The 16,962-nt window shown below is 60.0% G+C and overlaps 3 protein-coding genes across 11 annotated transcripts; 2 read left to right on the top strand and 1 right to left on the bottom strand.

The window, feature by feature from the left end:
• Positions 1 to 52: 52 nt before the first annotated feature.
• Positions 53 to 11,669, top strand: LRCH4 (leucine rich repeats and calponin homology domain containing 4). 5 transcript variants are annotated; one of them, XM_030299957.1, is made up of 18 exons: positions 53 to 320; positions 3,862 to 4,006; positions 4,175 to 4,301; positions 4,679 to 4,784; positions 6,800 to 6,936; positions 7,082 to 7,197; positions 7,340 to 7,439; positions 7,927 to 8,017; positions 8,109 to 8,185; positions 8,318 to 8,379; positions 8,484 to 8,624; positions 8,711 to 8,824; positions 8,915 to 9,027; positions 9,159 to 9,242; positions 9,455 to 9,540; positions 9,674 to 9,811; positions 9,907 to 9,984; positions 10,299 to 10,947. In XM_030299957.1, the coding sequence occupies exons 1-18, from the start codon at positions 101 to 103 to the stop codon at positions 10,494 to 10,496; spliced, it is 2,133 nt and encodes a 710-aa protein (XP_030155817.1). In that variant the 5' UTR covers positions 53 to 100; the 3' UTR covers positions 10,497 to 10,947. The 5 variants fall into 5 exon arrangements, with proteins under 5 accessions (XP_030155817.1, XP_030155818.1, XP_030155819.1 ...); XM_030299958.1 differs by having other exon boundaries at positions 54 to 320; positions 8,756 to 8,824; XM_030299959.1 differs by lacking the exon at positions 10,299 to 10,947 and adding an exon at positions 11,319 to 11,669 and having other exon boundaries at positions 56 to 320.
• A 109-nt stretch (positions 11,670 to 11,778) lies between these two features.
• SAP25 (Sin3A associated protein 25) lies at positions 11,779 to 13,636 on the top strand. 5 transcript variants are annotated; one of them, XM_030299999.1, is made up of 6 exons: positions 11,779 to 12,234; positions 12,339 to 12,511; positions 12,613 to 12,719; positions 12,793 to 12,970; positions 13,090 to 13,187; positions 13,269 to 13,636. In XM_030299999.1, the coding sequence occupies exons 1-6, from the start codon at positions 12,089 to 12,091 to the stop codon at positions 13,554 to 13,556; spliced, it is 990 nt and encodes a 329-aa protein (XP_030155859.1). In that variant the 5' UTR covers positions 11,779 to 12,088; the 3' UTR covers positions 13,557 to 13,636. The 5 variants fall into 5 exon arrangements, with proteins under 5 accessions (XP_030155859.1, XP_030155862.1, XP_030155861.1 ...); XM_030300002.1 differs by having other exon boundaries at positions 13,129 to 13,187; XM_030300001.1 differs by having other exon boundaries at positions 12,817 to 12,970.
• Positions 13,637 to 13,899: 263 nt separating this feature from the next.
• On the bottom strand, positions 13,900 to 16,568 carry LOC115503684 (insulin receptor substrate 1-like). Its single transcript, XM_032591532.1, has 2 exons — positions 15,853 to 16,568; positions 13,900 to 15,658 (listed from the first exon to the last, which is right to left on the bottom strand). The coding sequence occupies exons 1-2, from the start codon at positions 16,265 to 16,267 to the stop codon at positions 14,490 to 14,492; spliced, it is 1,584 nt and encodes a 527-aa protein (XP_032447423.1). The 5' UTR covers positions 16,268 to 16,568; the 3' UTR covers positions 13,900 to 14,489.
• Positions 16,569 to 16,962: the final 394 nt, after the last annotated feature.

Here is a 16,962-nt window from a genome sequence, read left to right on the forward strand (position 1 = left end):
TTCCTCCCCCTTGAAGCGACTACGGCGGCTCCAAGGAGGGGGAGGGGGGAGGAGGGACGGCCGGTCCCGTCAGTCAGGCAGCGGGAGCCGCCGAGAGCGGATGGCGGCGGCGGTAGCAGCCCCACTCGCCGCCGGGGGTGAGGAGGCGGCGGCCACGACCTCCGTTCCGGGGTCTCCGGGTCTGCCCGGGAGCCGCAGTGCAGAGCGGGCCCTAGAGGAGGCCGTGGCCACCGGGACCCTGAACCTGTCCAACCGACGCTTGAAGTACTTCCCCCGGGGCGCGGCCCGCAGCTACGACCTGTCAGACATCACCCAGGCTGGTGAGTGCACTCGGCCTAGTCCCGAGCTGGGACCCTCATTTGCATATCCCCGCCCCTAGCTTGTTTCTCACCGGTCTCGGGAGTCTGGCCCGCCCCTTCACCTGACCGTCGAGGTTCTTGACCCTGACTATTTGCATAAGCCTGCTAACTCCCCCTCCCCACTTTGAGAACTCCTGGACAATGAACCCATTTCTCCTTTGCACCGAACGTCCGGCGCCCTGACCGAGTGTTGTGAGAGTTCCCCGTCTTCTGCTTCTCTTTATTTGCCTTTCTGCGCACCTGTAGAATGGTCCCGCCCCTCACCTGGTTGGCTCATTTGCATGACCTCTTCAACCTCAGTTCTGATCGTTCCTTAAAGCAGCCCCCAAGAGCCCCTCTAATGACTCCTTTCTCTTTCTCCACTTCGTCTCCAACTCTTTCCCGGTTCCACCTAGATCCGAGCAGCCGTAGGCCCCCCTCTTCCTTAGGATTCTCCCCTAACAACCTGGTGCTTCTGTTTACTGTGCTTATCGTCCCGCCCCCTGGCCCTCTCCACTCTTCACCCAGCAAGCCTATGGGAAAGAAGCAAATCTTACACCTCCCCTAACTCTTTTCTCCGCGAGCTCTTCCACCTATTATCCCTGACCCCCTTATCTGAGACTCCCCCTCCTTCTTGCATGTGTGAGGTCACAATGGAGCCTGTGACCTCATAGGGACCTTAGAATTCCCATTTCAGTGTCTGCTTTCCCTAGGAGGGGAGGGACTTGAGGCAGTTGCTGAAAGGAAGGAAATCTTATCTCCTGGCATGGAGTTCTGGGAAGCTAGAGACTGTCCCACTGTCCTTCCACTCCTCCACCCCACAGATCGCTCTAATCATGTCCCTCCTCACTGGTGTCTCTTGATGGTGGGGTGTGGGGGACTCTACCATGACAGGTGAGTCAGGCTTCAGCTGCTCAGGAGGCAACAACCTATGACCCTGGGCTGGCAGCTGGGGGGTGGAGATTGGGAGTGGGCCAGAGGACCGCATTCCCGAAGCCCCACCCCAGCCTAGCCCAGGGGTGGGACTTGGGGCTGGCTGAGTGTCCTCCTGAAAACACTGCTCAGGGACTGAATGCATTTCTCCTCTAGCAGGTGCCTGTTCACCTGCAAACACCCAAGTGGACACAGACACTCTCTTTCCTCCACTGTTCTGGGGAGAACCAGTTTAAACCTCTCCACTTTTCTTGGGTTGCCGGGGAAACTTACTTGCCCACCATGCAGCAAGTGAGTTCAGGGAATGGGTGAGCCCCAGGAGCCATTCCTCTCCCTCTCCGTCTCCCCCAGCCGCCTAACCCCCAAGCTCCAGATTGACCTCAGCAGCTGTGTGACACTCGCCGTCTGTTCCCTTTCCCCTCCCCCTTGCTTGTTTTTTGACAAAGACCAAATGTTATTCTTTACTTCCTTAGGGCTCTGTCTCTGTGAGTGGACTCCTGGGGAAAACTACCAAGAACTCCCTGGCCCCTCCCAGCTCCTACCCCCTCCCCGCCTCCTCCCCCAGCATTCCGGCTCAGGGTGCAGGCAGTTAGTTCTCCTGAGTGAGCTTGTGTGACGAAGTGGGAAAATCCCAGCTTACTGAGGACCTCTCCCTGTCCTGCTCTCCACACAGAAATCCTAAGTCCTTTCTGGGCCCAGGTTGTAGGCCAGGTGGAATCTGTCTTGTCCAAAATGTTCTCTGACCCTGCTCCCCAAGCAGAAGGCTTATAGTTTGGAGTGGAAAGGGGAAGTAACAGTTGGGGTTGCCCATACCCTGCCCTCCATACCTCCTTGCCCTCCAACCCAGACTAAACACTTCAACACTCCGCCAGATTATCCTGAGCCCTCTGCTGCTTTCCCAACTCTTTCTGCCCCACTGTTTTCTCTGCGTATTTCCTGTGGCACAGGTCTCCAATATCCCTCGGACTCTGTTCCTTGGGGCCCCTGAAAGTAGGGTGAACCCTGAGATGGCGGGGAGGGGCCGCCCTCACAAAGGAGAAGTGCAGCTCATTCTCTCACAGACCACATCCTGTGCCTCCTGTGCCCTGCCTCCTCCAGCCTGGGCTCCCTTCCACCCCGAGCTTTTGCCCCTTTTGCCCCTGTCACCGCTCAGCCGGCTTGTCCTCTCCACCCCCTTCATCCATGGCACCCGCGCTTGCACACACATGCATTTGGGGATGCAGGGAGAGCAGGCAGGTGGAAGGTGAGTGGAGGAGGCCTGCATCTGGCCCTCTCACCCTCTCCAGAACTTGGGTCTTCTCCCTTGACAGGTCTTCTCTCTGTGCTCCGGGACTGTGAGCAGAGAGGGAGAAAGAAGGACCCCTGGTGCCTCAGGCTGTCACCGCCCTGGTAAACATAGGGCCCACCAGAGAGAGACAGCTTGTTTCTACTCCATTTCCTGTCGTGAGACTCATTTCCTTGGGGGATATACCCCAGCTTCCCTCCCAATGGCTTTCGCTCACCCCTTCCTGGGGAGGGCTGTCTAAAAAGCTCACCCAAGTTCTGTTGCCAGAGACATCCCACAGCAGGCCTTGGGCCCCTCCCAGTACAGGCGAGGAGAGGAAGCAGAAATCCAGTCTTGCTTGCAGGGCTCTCAGCAATTACCGTCCCCAGACTGGCGGAAACCCCATGCCTGACTCCTTTCATTGGAGTAGCAAGCGACCCCTTGAGAATAAGGGGTGGTAAGAGGTTTTATCCTCTCTTCCTCCCTCTCTGCCCCTCACCCACACCAAGATCCTGCAAAAGAGCCGAGTGCCTGAAGTCTGGGTCAGTAAGAGAGGAAGTAGAGCGGGGCTGGTGGGGCTGGAAGAAGGTGGGAAGGAGGCCAGTCCTGAGCACAGTGTATCCTGATGGGAGGGACCCGAGGACTCTAGCTCCCACCTCCAGGTTGATCAGCTTGCCCTCCCTTCCTGGTCCCTGGGAGTCTGTTACTTCACAGACTCTTGGACCTGGCTTGCTGATCCCAGGGGCTGATGAAGCCCCGTTGTCCAGTATGTCAGGAGCCTTATTTAATCTCTAGAGCCAGACTCTAATGGCCCTTGGTTTCTCCCCTGTGTTGAAAAGAGGTTGAGGTTGGGGGAAAGGCCCCTGAGGAGGGATGAGCTTTCTCAGTGGTCTCCTCCAGAGGTTGACAATATTCTTATCTCGAGCCTCCCACTCTATTACCTTGCTATTTTCTATGGAGCACCAGCCCTTCTCCATAGAACAACAGGAATCACAAGAGTTCTAGAAGCCAGTTACCCTTTCCAGGATAGCCCTTCGTTTGTGTACTTGAAGTGGTGTTCATGTTTTGCTCCCCCAAGTCTGGGGTTCTCCAGCCCAGTGACCCTGTGGCCTTTGCCTTTCCTTTGCTGTTCTGGTAATGTGCTTGCAACATGCTCAAGTTTTGCAGAAAGCTTTGTTGTCTCCAGGGAGCCCAGGTTTATAGGTCTGATTCTTCAGGTCCGAAGGGGAGGCAGACTTCTGGGCAGCTGGCTCTGGGAGAGTTCACGGTCCTTTTGTCCAGGGCTGGGTCTTTCCACAGCTCTCCTCTGATACTTGCTTCCCCTAGACCTCTCCCGGAACCGGTTCCCCGAGGTGCCGGAGGCAGCATGCCAGCTGGTGTCCCTGGAGGGCCTGAGCCTCTATCACAATTGCCTGAGATGCCTGAACCCAGCCTTGGGGAATCTCACGGCCCTTACCTACCTCAACCTCAGGTAGGAAGGCGTGGCTGGGGAGGGGGTGCAGGGTGGGGAGCTTATTCTTCTCAGCCCCAAGTCCCAGTGCACTGTACCCCGAGTCCCCCTCCTGGTGACCCTGAAAAGAGGGCAACCCTGGGATGCCATGCCTGGGGAGTGAGCCCACTGCCTTTCTCCCCTCCACAGCCGAAACCAGCTGTCATCGCTGCCACCCTACATCTGCCAGCTGCCCCTCCGGGTGCTCATTGTCAGCAACAACAAACTGGGAGCCCTGCCTCCCGACATCAGCGCCTTGGGAAGCCTGCGGCAGCTTGTGAGCATAGGGAGCAGGGCAAGGAGAGGGGCTGTCGAGCCAGGCACCTTTGGGGGAAGCTGGGGAGAGGTGGGGACCACCTGGAGGTGGCCAGAGACAGGAGGCAGTTTCTGATGCTCTTGTTTGTTTGTTTTTCTTTTTAATGTTTATTTATTTATTATGAGAGAGAGAGAGAGAGTCGGGCAGAGGGAGAGCGGGAGAGAATTGCAAGCAGTCAGCACTGTCAGCGCAGAGCCTGACGCGGGGCTCGATCTCATGAACTGTGTGATCATGACCTGAGCCGAAATCAAGAGTCAGCCACTTAGCTGACTGAACCAGCAGGTGCCCCTGATGCTCCTGGTCTTAGGGCTCCTGCCCTGCTTCTTTCCTCATTGCAGGATGTGAGCGGCAATGAGTTGCAGTCCCTTCCCACAGAGCTGTGTAGCCTCCCTTCCCTGCGGGACCTCAGTGTTCGGAGAAACCAGCTCAGCACCCTCCCTGATGGTAAGGAGAATGAGGAGCTGGAGGGGGGGGGGTGGGGGCGTGCGGAGAGAAAGAGTGTGTGTGTGTTGTTTACATTGGAGAAGTCGCAGACAAAGACTCTTCACAGAACATCGATGCCTTAGTTGCCTAGGGTTTTGCAGTGTGTAAAACAAATGAAAGAGAGAGTGAGCAGGGAGGGGCAGAGAGAAAGGGAGAGAAGGAGAATCCCAAGCAGGCTCCGCACTGCCAGCGTGGAGCCCAATGCGGGGCTTGAACTCACGAACCGTGAGATCATGACCTGAACCGAAATCAGGAGTCAGACACTTAACCATCTGAGCCCTCCAAGTACCCCCTAACTTACTTGTTCTTAACCAGCAACCCTCTGAGGCTGGCAGGCATGGGTTATTAGCTCTATTTCACAAATGTGGAACAAGGCACAGAAGGGAGAGTGAGTGAGTGTGTTGGTACCCTGTAGAATCCCAGGATTGGAAGGGGCCTTCAGCATCACCTGGTGTCCTCATTCACCCAGTGGGAGCTCTCAAGTCAGATGATGCCCTGTACCTCCTCCCCGGAGATTGAGTCAGTGGAGCCACGTGCCAGAGCCCAAGCAGCCCCATTTTAACGAGCTAGCTGTGATCCACCCCAACATTTGATAGCCTTTGTTCCAAAGCAAGCACCCCTGCCCTTAGCCAGCCAGCATTATCGTGTGTTTCCTGTGTTTTAGGTGGGCGTCAGGTAGATGTGTGTGATGTCACTCAGATCTGGGGCCAACTGTTAAACTGTATTGGCTTCATGGGGAGAGAAGTGGAAGAAAGTGCTAGAACAGGACTCTTAAAGAGCTGCAGGAGCTGGAGGGAAGGCACGTGGCTCTGCTCAGGGAGTTTGAGGAAGACTTTGCCCCAGAGGCATGGCAGGAGCCGACCTGTGAAGGAAAGTTCTCCTTCCTTCTGCATCCCAGGCAAAGCATCCTGGGGCAAAGCATGTGGGTGGGAGGGAGCACAGTCTGGCAGGATGTGGTGAGAAAGGCAAGCCATGGCCAGGCGAGAAGGACCTGAGCCTTGCTCATCTTGTTCTTAAAGAACAAGGGAGGGAGTCAGCTGGTCACCCATTTTCTCTGAGCTCCCCTTACTCCTACACTGGCTATCTTTCCTTCTGAGTCAGTAGCAGTGTAAACAAGCATTTGATCAGGATGCTCTCTGGGCCATAAAAAGGACCCTAGCAAAATGCTCTGGGGACACAGAGGAAGGAGCAGGGAATTCTAACCTAAGTGTCTAGAAAGATTTTGTGGAGCAGGCAACACTTGAGCTGAACCTTGAAAGATGGACACAAAAATGACATCATCCCAGCTGAGCAAACAGCAGGTGGAAAGGTGCAGAAGCCGAGGGGCTGGAGGATTGTTGGATGTGGTGTAAGGGTGGGCAGTGAGATGGGAAATGTGGGCTGAGCCAGATCATGAACACCTTGACCGTGCTGGGCCAGGGAGTGGTGATTTTTATTCTGTGTCTCTGGCTACCACTAATCCAACTGTGCGTGTTTGAGAAATAGAAAAAGGCACCCTTTCCTGTGGGTGGGCACAGCCTTGCCTGGGACCGGAAGGGCTTAGCTAGTGAAGTTCAGGTGGGATTGCAGTCCCTGCCTGCCTGGGTCCTTTGTGCAGGGCACAGGCCACTCACCCCTAGCAGCCTTGGCTGCAAGTCATGGAAGATTTTTGAGCTGTGCGACGTCACAGTTTGGTTTGGGTCTGTGATGGTCACTTGGGGATGGAGGAACGGTTGAAGTGTGCAGTGGGCAGGGTGGGGAAAAGGAGAGAAGCACATGAGATGGATAGGAGCTAAGGGAGGGGGGCCTGGAGGGGGCCATATTTGAGCAGGAAGGGAACCAGGTAGGTTGTTCCTGGGGAATGCTCTCAGCCAGTCAGGGCATCCTGTGGTGGACCCCGGGGTGGCCAGCTGGCCAGAGCAGAGGGCAGAGGAGGTGAGCACAAGACCCTCCCCCCCCTTGGGCAGGCTCCTGACTCTTCCCTCACCCACGCCCAGAGCTGGGGGATCTTCCTCTTGTCCGCCTGGATTTTTCCTGTAACCGTGTCTCCCGCATCCCGGTCTCCTTCTGCCGCCTCAGGCACCTGCAGGTCATTCTGCTGGACAGCAACCCCCTGCAAAGTCCACCTGCTCAGGTGAGGGGTGGGTTTGGGGTAGACCATGGAGACAGAGCTGAGAGTGGGTAGGCGTTGGGAGGTGGTTCCCTTTAGCAGCCAATCGGGATCTGGGGGAGCCCCCTTCCCTTCCCCTAACCCCTACCTTGTGCCCCCTTATACCTAGATCTGCTTGAAGGGGAAGCTTCACATCTTTAAGTACTTGTCAACAGAGGCTGGGCGGCGTGGGGGGTCGGCATTGGGGGACCTGGCCCCTTCCCGCCCCCCGAGTTTCAGTCCCTGGTAAGTTCTAAGTGGGAAGAAAGGATGCTCCTGGATACTTGCTGCCCCTTCCTGGCCGCATGGACTCCACAGGTGTTGGTGGGAAGATGAGAGGGGTCACTGCCTGATATCGGACTGACTAGCTCTCCCTGGCTGGCACTAGCCCTGCTGAGGACTTATTTCCGGGACGTCGGTACGATGGTGGGCTAGACTCAGGCTTCCACAGTGTTGACAGCGGCAGCAAGAGGTGGTCTGGAAATGAGGTAAGAGCCTCTTTTCTTTTTTTTAAATTTTTTTTTTTTTTTCAACGTTTATTTATTTTTGGGACAGAGAGAGACAGAGCATGAACGGGGGAGGGGCAGAGAGAGAGGGAGACACAGAATCGGAAACAGGCTCCAGGCTCTGAGCCATCAGCCCAGAGCCCGACGCGGGGCTCGAACTCCCGGACCGCGAGATCGTGACCTGGCTGAAGTCGGACGCTTAACCGACTGCGCCACCCAGGCGCCCCAAGAGCCTCTTTTCTGAGGGACGTTGGGGGTCTGAGCCCCCGGGGAGAACCTCCTGAGCCAGGACCCTTTGCTTGGTGCCTCTGAATATCAGAGTGACAGTTGGTGGCTGGAGTGGTCTTCTTCCCTTGCCCAAGTTTCCAAGGAAGGGCTGGCTCAGCAGCAGACCCCAAGGGCCTGAACCCCATGAACCCCCAGCATTGCTGAGCAGCTGACTCCCATTTTTGCATTTCTTCATTTAAAGTCAACGGATGAATTTTCGGAGTTGTCCTTCCGAATCTCAGAGCTGGCCCGGGAGCCTCGAGGGCCCAGGGAGCGGAGGGAGGATGGCTCTGGTGAGTGATGGGGTCGGGATAAGGGGACTGGGGTAATGGACAGGTCCCCGAAGGCTCTCCCCTGCTTGCTGACGTGCCCTGGCCTTTCCAGCTGACGGAGACCCTGAGCAGATTGACTTCATTGACAGCCACGTGCCTGGGGAGGATGAGGAGCGAGGTGCTGCTGAGGTGAGGGTCCGGCCCCTGTCCCTGTGCCCGGTAGTGTGCTGTGCCCTGTGGGACAGGAGAGCGGAGGGAGGGAGCCGGTACAGTCTTGGGGGAACAGATCCTCCCTCACCCCTTCTGCTGCTTTTTCTTCAGGAGCCCCGGCCACCAGAATTAAGCCCTGTGGCAGGGGACGGAGAGAAGGCACCAAACAGCAGGTACCCCAGAGCCACCATCTCCTCCCTTAACCCCGTCACCCTACACTTTCCCTCCTCTCCTGACCCTGCTCTGCCTCACTGGTCCTGCCTCACTGGTCCTGCAGGCGGGAGGAGCCTGCTGGTGAGGAGCGGCGACGCCCGGACACTTTGCAGTTATGGCAGGAGCGGGAGCGGCGGCAGCAGCAGCAGCAGCAGCAGCAGCAGCAGCAGCACAGCGGAGCGTGGGGGGCCCCCCGGAAGGACAGGTGTGGGCAGAGGGCAGGGGCGGGGTGGGGCTAGGGGACTGTGGAAATGAGCCCTCGTGAGCTACTCTGTCCCTCGGGGTTTGCAGGTCCGCTGCCTGCACTGCCGACCCCACATCTCCTTTGCTTTCCAGTTTTGTGAAGCTGGGGGTCAGGGCTGCTGGCGGAGGTCCTGCGGCCTCATCCACTCAGGCCTCCTACAAGTATGTGTCCTCCCCGACTCCACCTCCCTGAGCCATCTCCCTGCACACCCTCCCTGGACCCCCTCTAATTTGCTGTGTGTCTGTCCTCAGCGGCATGCCCAAGTCCAGTGCCACCCAACTGGGAGCTTCAGGGGGGCAGGGAGCCCCCCCGGCCCCTGCCCCCACCCCTGCCTCCCAGGAGCCCCTTCCTGCAGCTGGACCAGGTTGGACAGGGACTATGGGAAGAGGATGGGGGACTGTATACGTGAGGGGGTGGCTGGGACCCGGTGGTCTGAGGGAAGCATGGGACTCCAGGGGGTGTCTTTCTCACCGGCCCCCTGGCTCTGGCCCCCAGCGACAGTGCCTGCTCCCCGGCCGCTCGGCTCCATTCAGAGACCAAACAGCTTCCTCTTCCGTTCTTCCTCTCAGAGTGGCTCAGGTGGGTTTCCCCCTGTCGCCATTGCTAAGCCAGCACTAACCCCTGGGCTGCGGTCACCCCTTCTGGCCTGGGAGTTCTCCAGTCTATTGTCCCTTTGTGTTGAAAATCCCCACAAGTACAAAGGCAGGAGATGTGGGTGCCAGACACGGTGACCCAGCTAGAAAGTCGGCAGTGGGTGGTAGAGACAGCCCACATTCCTCCTTTTTCTCCAGGCCCTTCCTCACCAGACTCTGCCGTGAGGCCTCGGCGACCCCCTCAGCTTCTGGACGAGAAGGAGCTGATGGCACAGCTGCGCCAGGTGAGAGAGGTGGGATCTGTGGGGGTGGGGAGGGGCTACTTCACACCCTGTGGGTGCCTTCAGGAGGATGGAAGGGGTGGGCCGGAGTCCCCACTGACCCTGACTGCTCCCCTGTCGTCCTCCTGCCCCCTAGGTAATGGAGTCCCGGCTGCAGCGGCCCCTGCCTGAGGACCTGGCGGAGGCTCTGGCCAATGGGGTCATCCTCTGTCAGCTGGCCAACCAGCTGCGGCCCCGCTCCGTGCCCTTCATCCATGTGCCCTCGCCTGCTGTGGTCAGTGGGGTCCCAGGGTGGGAAGTAGTGGATGGGGCAGAGGAGTGCCAGGGCCTCTCTTACTCTCTTCTTTTTCCTCTCTCGCCCTCCTGCAGCCAAAACTTAGTGCTCTCAAGTCTCGGAAAAATGTGGAGAGTTTCTTAGAAGCCTGCCGAAAAATGGGGGTGCCTGAGGTATGGGGGCGGTGTTCTCAGGAACCCAGGGCCAGTCCCTACTGTAGAGTGGCGATGTCCTGGGCTCAGCTGAGCACTCTGTGTGGATGGCAGGGTTCCATTCAAAGGGGTGTCTGCTCCCCAGAAGAAAGCACGTCCACAAGTCCCGGTCCTGCACGCCTCCCTACCCTGCATGCTTCCGTGCCCTGCACTCTGCATGTTGGTGTGGCTCAGGCCTTGGCACGTGAGGGCAGGGGGTGGGGAGGGATTGTCTTGCTGCTGCTGCTGACGTCTGCTCTTTGTCCTTGTCCATCTGTCCTACTCTCCCTTCCCAGGCTGACCTGTGCTCGCCCTCAGATCTCCTCCAGGGCACCGCCCAGGGGCTGTGGACCACCCTGGAGGCTGTGAAGCGGGTGGGGGGCAGGGCCCCCCCACCCCTCTGGCCCCCCTCTGGTCTGGGCGGCTTCATCTTCTTCTACGTGGTCCTCATGCTGCTGCTCTATGTCGTCTACACTCGGCTCCTGGGTTCCTAGGACCTGAAGTCACCCTTTCCCCTGCCCCCTCCACCTATTTCTATTTATAAGACTCCTGTGCAACCCCCATCCCTACCAGTGGTGCCTTCAGCCCCTACCAAAGACACTAGTGAACCCTCTCCCCTCACACACACTGACCTCAGAGGCCCCACTCTGGTGCCCCCAGACCCTGGGCCCCCAGCCTCTGGCCACCCTCCTGTAGCCCCTTCCCGTGACCCTCACCTCTCCATGCTGATGGTGCCTTCATTCCCTCCAGGCCCTGCCCTTCCCTCTGCTCCCTCAGAGGGTAGATCTCAACCTTCTTCCTTGTGCCGTCCCCCTCCACCCCGGTCCCCCCACTGTTATGGGGAGCTAAATTATCTATATTTTGTAGAGAGAACTCTATATTTGTAGGAGTTGCAGGGGCCCAAGCTGGGTCCCCTGTCTCTGTGTATAAATTGTACAGACCGTGGCCGCCTCTGTGTGTGTGTTTGCGTCTGCTCTTGCTGTGGCCAGGCCCAGTCCTGGCTGTGCCCCTTGGGCTCTGTGTGCCAGCCTGCCTACTCCAGCATTTCCCTCTGGAAATGACAGGTCTCTCCTCCCCTGAGCCTTGGCCCCCTGTGTCATCTCCCTTCTGTTACCTGCTGGCAACTTCCTTGCATCTCATTTGTCCCAAGCCATGTCCAGGGGTGCCCCTGAACTTTGCTGCCTCCACCTGGGCCATCCTGTCAGCCCTGTTTGCCCAGGCTTCTTTGGGGTTTCACCCACCCTGCTCCCAGGAAGGGCAGGGAAGCCGAGAGAACAGGGTGACATAGGGAACTTAACCCGGGCCCCTCCCCCCAGGAGTCCCTGTGCCAGCCCCATCACATCCTGGAAGAGGAGGGGGCCCCGGGAAGGGGCCTCCCTTACATCGCTGCTGTCGTCCACGCACTGCTGGAAAGGCCATAGGGTTGAGGAAGGGGCGCAGGGCCCCGACCTGGCCTGCAACCCAGGAACAGAGAAGACAGCCGTGCCCGGCTTCTGATTTCTAGCAAGGACTCTGGTGAGGGCGGCCTTGGGCCTGGCCCTGTTCCTTGGGCGCCCCTCGGCCCTCCCGAGGGGTTGGAAGCAGGCCCGGTCCAGCAAGGTGCCTGGCCGCCTCTGGGTGTGGCCAAGGGTCTTGTGTCAAGTGCAATAAAGAAGTCGGGCCCTCTAGGCTACCCCTCAGGTTGTGTGTGTGTGTGTGTGTGTGTGTGTGTGTGTGTGTCCGTCCGTCTGTGAACGAAAGCAGTGCTTCGCGGGGAAACGGTCGCCTCCGCGTTGATGTTGGGGTTCTGCAGTTCCCCGCACCGGGCGCCACCCCTCCATACCCAACGGCTGCCAAGCGCGGGCCCAGCCACCCCCGCCGCCAGGGGGCGTCCGCGGGATCCCGGCGGGAGCGCGCGCCACGTGGTCCGGAAACGCGCTGGGCGTCGGCGTGGCCGCGAGGCCCCGCGAGCTGGGCGGGGTGCTGCGGGAGGTGAGGGCCGTGAGGGGGCCGCGTGGGGCTGCGAGGGGCGAGGTGGGCGGCACGGACGGTGCGGACACGGGCACGGAGCGGCTGGCCTGCGCTGCCCTCCCCCGCCAGAGCCGTCATGTTGCCTGGCCCGCCTCGGCGGTGGGACGCGGGCAAAGAGCAGGCGCTCGAGGAACATGGCTCCTCGGCTGGCAGTGACCCCGGGGAGACCTCGACCTTTGGAGAGGAAGCCCTGGAGGAGCCAGGAACTCCCCCGCAGGACAGGTGAGGGGGCTGGGCGGGAGGGAAGTCCGACAGGGGGCCCACAGTGTGCGGAGATCTCCGTTGCCGACCCTGAAGAATGGCTGTGCCCAGACTCCATGCTCCAGGCACCCTCGGCCCTGCCCAGGAAGTACCGGGGGAGGCTGTGACCGGTGCACCTCAGTACCTCCCGCTCCCAGCCCGCAGCCCCGGTCCCGAAGGCCCTCCTGGACCCGGAGAGAGCTGCTGCTGTCCCGGCCTCCCCCAGGCCTGGCTGCGGATCATTCCCCGGGAACCCCAGGTAGGTTCAGGCCTTGCGGCCTTTACCCCACAGGACCCTTCCACCGACTCCCGAGCCTGTTTTAATCTCTGTTCTCCCCCCCCCCCCCCGCCCCGCCCCAGTAGCCCTTTCCCCTCAGATGGCCTGGGAGGTGGCCCCCTCAAGGATGACCGTGTTAGCACCATGGGATCCCAACTACAAGGCTAAAGCGGGACCCCGGCTGGTGTGGGTGAGTTGGGAGTGCCTGCGGCTCCGTCCTGGGGGTGGGGCAGGGGTGCCTTCGGAGGGAGCCCAAGCTCCAGTGTTCTGTCATGCTCCCTTCACAGGGGCCCAGCTGTGCACCTGGCACCTCCTTCTCAGGCCGGACCTTGTGTCATCCCTCATTGTGGCCACTGTATGAGGCAGCCTCAGGCGGGGACCTCAGGCCCCTGGCCCCTGCAACAGGACATCAGAATGGAGAGCATGAGCCCAGGGATGCAGGTACTTTGCTTGGGCCCAGGGACTCTGGAGTGGCCCTGCACGAGCTCCTCAGGGAACCAGTGCAGCCCTTGCCGATGTGGGAACCCCAGCCTGCTGCCCTCCCAGCTTCTCCTCTCCAGGGTTCCCAGTGATGTGCTGTGAAGATGTCTTTGTTTCAGACCCTCTGCTGCCATGTGGGCAGCGTATTCCCCTGTATCTGTCTGAGGCCTCTCAACAGGTGAGTGCACTTCCTGCCCTGGCCTCGCCTATTTTTCATGCAGGGCTTGGGAGGAGACACTGCACCCTCCTGTCTCCTCAGGTGATGGGCTCTCTGAAGCTGCTGCTCCCACCTCCTGTCATGTCTCCCTGGGTCCTCCGCACCCCATCCCCTGGCTGCCCTACTGCCTGGCTCAGTGGGCCTGAGCTCATCGCCCTGACTGGCCTCCTGCAGATGAGCCAGGGGCCTCCTAGACCTGTGGCTTTGGAGGCTCCCACGCCCCCTGCTGGCCCCCCAGACCCTGTATCTGATCACCCAGACCCCAGTGGTGACCCCAGCTGTTCTCACTGCACTGACCCATCTGCCCCTCAAACCCCAGACACACATTGAACATACCCCTTCTGGGTGCAGAATGGGTCCCCTACTCCCCTAGACAGCTTCTGTTGACAATAAAAGTGTTGGTTTGCAAACAGGTTCTTTGTAGTGAGTAGCAGAGTGGGGCATGGAGACAGGGATGGGGTCTCTTCCTCTACACAGCTTAGGCTGCCCTCCCCTCAAATTCTTGTTACTCATTGGTCACCCCTACAGTAGCTCAGGGGAATCCACGGACCTAAGACCTTTCCAGGATGACCAAGGAGGGCACCTTTAATAGGGCAGGGTGTGTGTGGGATCCACAGTACAGTCCCCCAGACAGTATTTGGAAGCAAGAAGTCTATCAGCTCTGCCAGGCTCCATAGAAGGGAGGATTGTGTGAACACATGGCTGGTGCTGAGAGAGGGAAATCAGGGAGTAAAGGGGTGGCACAGCACTTTTGGGAAGCAGTAGAGGGAAGGTACCTGGTGCTTTCAGCCCTCTTGCTTTGGGGTCCTAGGAGTTCAGCCCTGGGGCTGGGGATTAGTTCTTTGGCTGGGAGGAGACACAAGGCAGGTAGGGAGGAACAGGTCCATGTGAGAGAAGTCAGCCAGCCTGGGAATCTGGAGTGATGCTTCAGGAACTCTGCCAGGAGAGAAAGGATCAGGGCTTTGCTGGGGGTTTGTGGGCAGGAAGAGGGGAGGGTGGCTCTAGAATTTTCTCCGTTAAAAGAATCCAGCTTCTTGGGGAACCTTTTCCTGAAGATTCCCCAGGCACCACATCTGGAAGGAGCAGAGTGGGCAATAGGCCTAAGGGCAGCTCAGAGCTCTGCAAGTCACAGGTCCTGGGGGGGGGGGGGGGCGGTGCCTAAGAGCCTCTCCAGGTTTGGAAGGGTGAGGGGAGGAATTGAGGGGAGCTGGCAGGAAGGCATTTGTCCTGTTTTCTCTCTCCTCCTCCCCATCCATCCGTCAGCTAGACTGGAGGGGGCTGCCTGTGTCTCCTGACCCGAACCTCCCTGAGGTTCTGGAAGTCGATGCGGGCATAGCTGTGTGGGTGGTGAATGCTGGACCCCGGGGTGTCGCCTTGAGCCTCCAATGGAGGGACCAGGTCCAGGTCTACATAGTTGAGGCGGTTTTTGGCCGGGTCTTGTATGGCAGTGCTCATTCCTAAGTGGTGTGGGGCCACGTACCTGATGCACACATAATCTCCTGCTAGCTCCGAAGGTGGTTGCAAGCAGGGATGAGCCCCTGTCGGTCCCCAACATTCCCCGACGGCGGGAGGGGGGCCTTGGAAAGAAGGTCCCGGCCTCCTGGGCCTGGGCGTATAGGAATGGGGCAGGGAGCTCAAGGAAAAGGACCCTGGCAGAAAGTGGCTCATGGGCACGTATTCAGTGTCCCCGCACCCCTGGAGCTGCTCCTGGGGAGGGGCGTGGGCAAACGCTGCAAGGCCCGGGGGTGCCATCACCATGTAACCACCTGCTTGGCCACCCCCCATGGGCTCGTAGTTGCTCCCAGCTCCCATGGCTACGTAGCCCCCGCCCTGCTCCAATTCCCCAGGGTGCGAAGCTGCAGTCGCCAGCGCCGCCAGGGTCTCAGGGGTTGCTTTCTCCTTCCTCTCACCCACGCTCCCGCGATGGCTCAGGCTGCTTGATTGGGCTGCCGAGGCCAGGGTCACATAAGGTTGGGAGACAGAGGGTCTGTAAGAGCTCGTTGGGGGATCCCTTGGCAGTGGCTCAGTCCTGCCACCGGCATCATCATCCCCGAGTCGCTTCATGGCGGCCAGTACGGTCTCGTGAATGCTTTGGGCCACCACGGCATCCGGCGCCTGTAGCCACAGCTCCCCGGGGCCCGTGGGCGCCGAGCGGCCGAGTTCCAGGAAGAAGAGGGAGTCTGCGTGGCCGCAGCGGCGCACGCTGAGCAGCGACAGGCGCAGGGCCGGCGGCGGCGAAGCCTGGGTGTCCCGAGAACCTCTGCCCTTGGGCTTCCGCAGCAGGCTCAGCACCCCCGAACCCAGGCACAGGCGATAGCGGCCGCTGCCCAGGCCTCGTGTCCTCCCCAGTCCCTTGGGCCGCAGCGTCACGGGCCAGACGTCCTGAAATGGAGCAAGGATCCAGGCCCTGGGGTCCTCGTGAAAGCTGGGACCTGGAGAGATAGTGAACTGATCACAAAGGGCTCCTGGGTCCGGAGGTTGGAGTCACTGTGCCCCAAAAATTAAAGAGGTGTTAACGCTTCATGTTTGAACTTCATATCCGAGACTTGCTGGGACAACCTAGGATAAACAAAACCCGCGATCACCCAACCCCCGGTTCCCAGCCCCCCGCCGCGTCTCCACCTGCCAAGGGGTCGGGCCTCACCCGCGGCCGCGCGCACCTCAAGCAGGGCGCTGTACCACGCCTGCTGCTCCGCCTCGCAGGCCGCCGCCACGCCCAGGCTGCGGTCACGCGTGTACAGGAGGATCAGGTGGCGCTGGCGCGCGTCCACGCGCGTGCTGATGGTGCACGCGCCCGCCAGGCTCACGATGAGCTTGGGCGGCGCTCGGCCGGCGCGGAACTTCTTCTCGCTCTCGTAGCACTCTAGGCTCGGCGGATCCGCGCGCAGCACGAAGAAGCGGCGGCGCTGGGACTTCTGCTTCCGAAGGTGGCCGCAGAGCCGCACGTCAGCGGGACAGGCCCTGGGCCGCGGCAGTACCAGGGGCACGTCGCCCAGCTCGGCCTCTGGGGCCGCCGTGGGACCACCGCCTCCCCGCTTCATCACGGGCCAAAGGCAATATAGTGGCCGGAGTAAGGGCTGAGATTCAGTAGGGTGGAGGTGGCGGTCCTCAGGGAGGAGAGCAGCGTCCAGACAGGTTGCCACCTGTCTTTATGCCCAGCGTCTCACCCCTTCCGACTTGAAGTTTGGGGCCTGGGATCTGCGGTGGACCCCTCGCAGCGCGCAGCGTGTACCCCAGTGGTTGCCCGGTGGCCTGCGACACACGGGGCTCCAGCGGCCTCTGAGGCCTGACCCAGGCCAGCCGCCGGCTCCCCGCGCCTTGGGTCGCCTCCTGTCCCCTCCCTCCCTTTGCCGACCGTTCATGAGTCCCCACCCCCACGAGGTTAACCCTCATGCGACCGGAGCGCTGGACACCAGGCCGTGGGAATGAAGTCTGGGAGAGGTGGCCTCCACCCCACCCCAACCACCCTTGGGCTGGGGTTGCAGGGGCGGGGAGTGTGTGGGCGTCTCTACAAATCCCAGCTGACTGCCAAGGAAGCGACGACCGAAGTGAGGCAAATGTGAGTGGAACTGTGTCGGAGGCAAAGGTGCAGGAGTCTGCAGTCCTGGAGATTAGGGGACCGCCCTTACTGCAGCACTGCCTTTTGCTCCTGCCACTGGCTGCTGGGGCTCTAGGCGTCCAAAACCTGTGTCCTCCGTTCCCACCCAGGAATGGTTCTGTACCCTTCCTTCCCAAG

The sequence above is a fragment of the Lynx canadensis genome, chromosome E3 (assembly GCF_007474595.2).
Source record: "Lynx canadensis isolate LIC74 chromosome E3, mLynCan4.pri.v2, whole genome shotgun sequence".
Classification (NCBI taxonomy): Eukaryota; Metazoa; Chordata; class Mammalia; order Carnivora; family Felidae; genus Lynx; species Lynx canadensis.

What these genes read in the sequence shown, in the direction of transcription:
- LRCH4 (XM_030299957.1), top strand. Translation starts at nt 101, where the DNA reads ATGGCGGCGGCGGTAGCAGCCCCACTCGCCGCCGGGGGTGAGGAGGCG. An exon ending in TCCACTCAGGCCTCCTACAA is followed by an intron (nt 8,825 to 8,914) that starts GTATGTGTCCTC and finishes GTCTGTCCTCAG; the next exon opens with CGGCATGCCCAAGTCCAGTG. An exon ending in GAAAAATGGGGGTGCCTGAG is followed by an intron (nt 9,985 to 10,298) that starts GTATGGGGGCGG and finishes CTCCCTTCCCAG; the next exon opens with GCTGACCTGTGCTCGCCCTC.
- SAP25 (XM_030299999.1), top strand. Translation starts at nt 12,089, where the DNA reads ATGTTGCCTGGCCCGCCTCGGCGGTGGGACGCGGGCAAAGAGCAGGCG. An exon ending in CGGGACCCCGGCTGGTGTGG is followed by an intron (nt 12,720 to 12,792) that starts GTGAGTTGGGAG and finishes CCCAAGCTCCAG; the next exon opens with TGTTCTGTCATGCTCCCTTC. An exon ending in TGTCTGAGGCCTCTCAACAG is followed by an intron (nt 13,188 to 13,268) that starts GTGAGTGCACTT and finishes CTGTCTCCTCAG; the next exon opens with GTGATGGGCTCTCTGAAGCT.
- LOC115503684 (XM_032591532.1), bottom strand. Translation starts at nt 16,267, where the DNA reads ATGAAGCGGGGAGGCGGTGGTCCCACGGCGGCCCCAGAGGCCGAGCTG. An exon ending in GGGTGAGGCCCGACCCCTTG is followed by an intron (nt 15,659 to 15,852) that starts GCAGGTGGAGAC and finishes CTATCTCTCCAG; the next exon opens with GTCCCAGCTTTCACGAGGAC.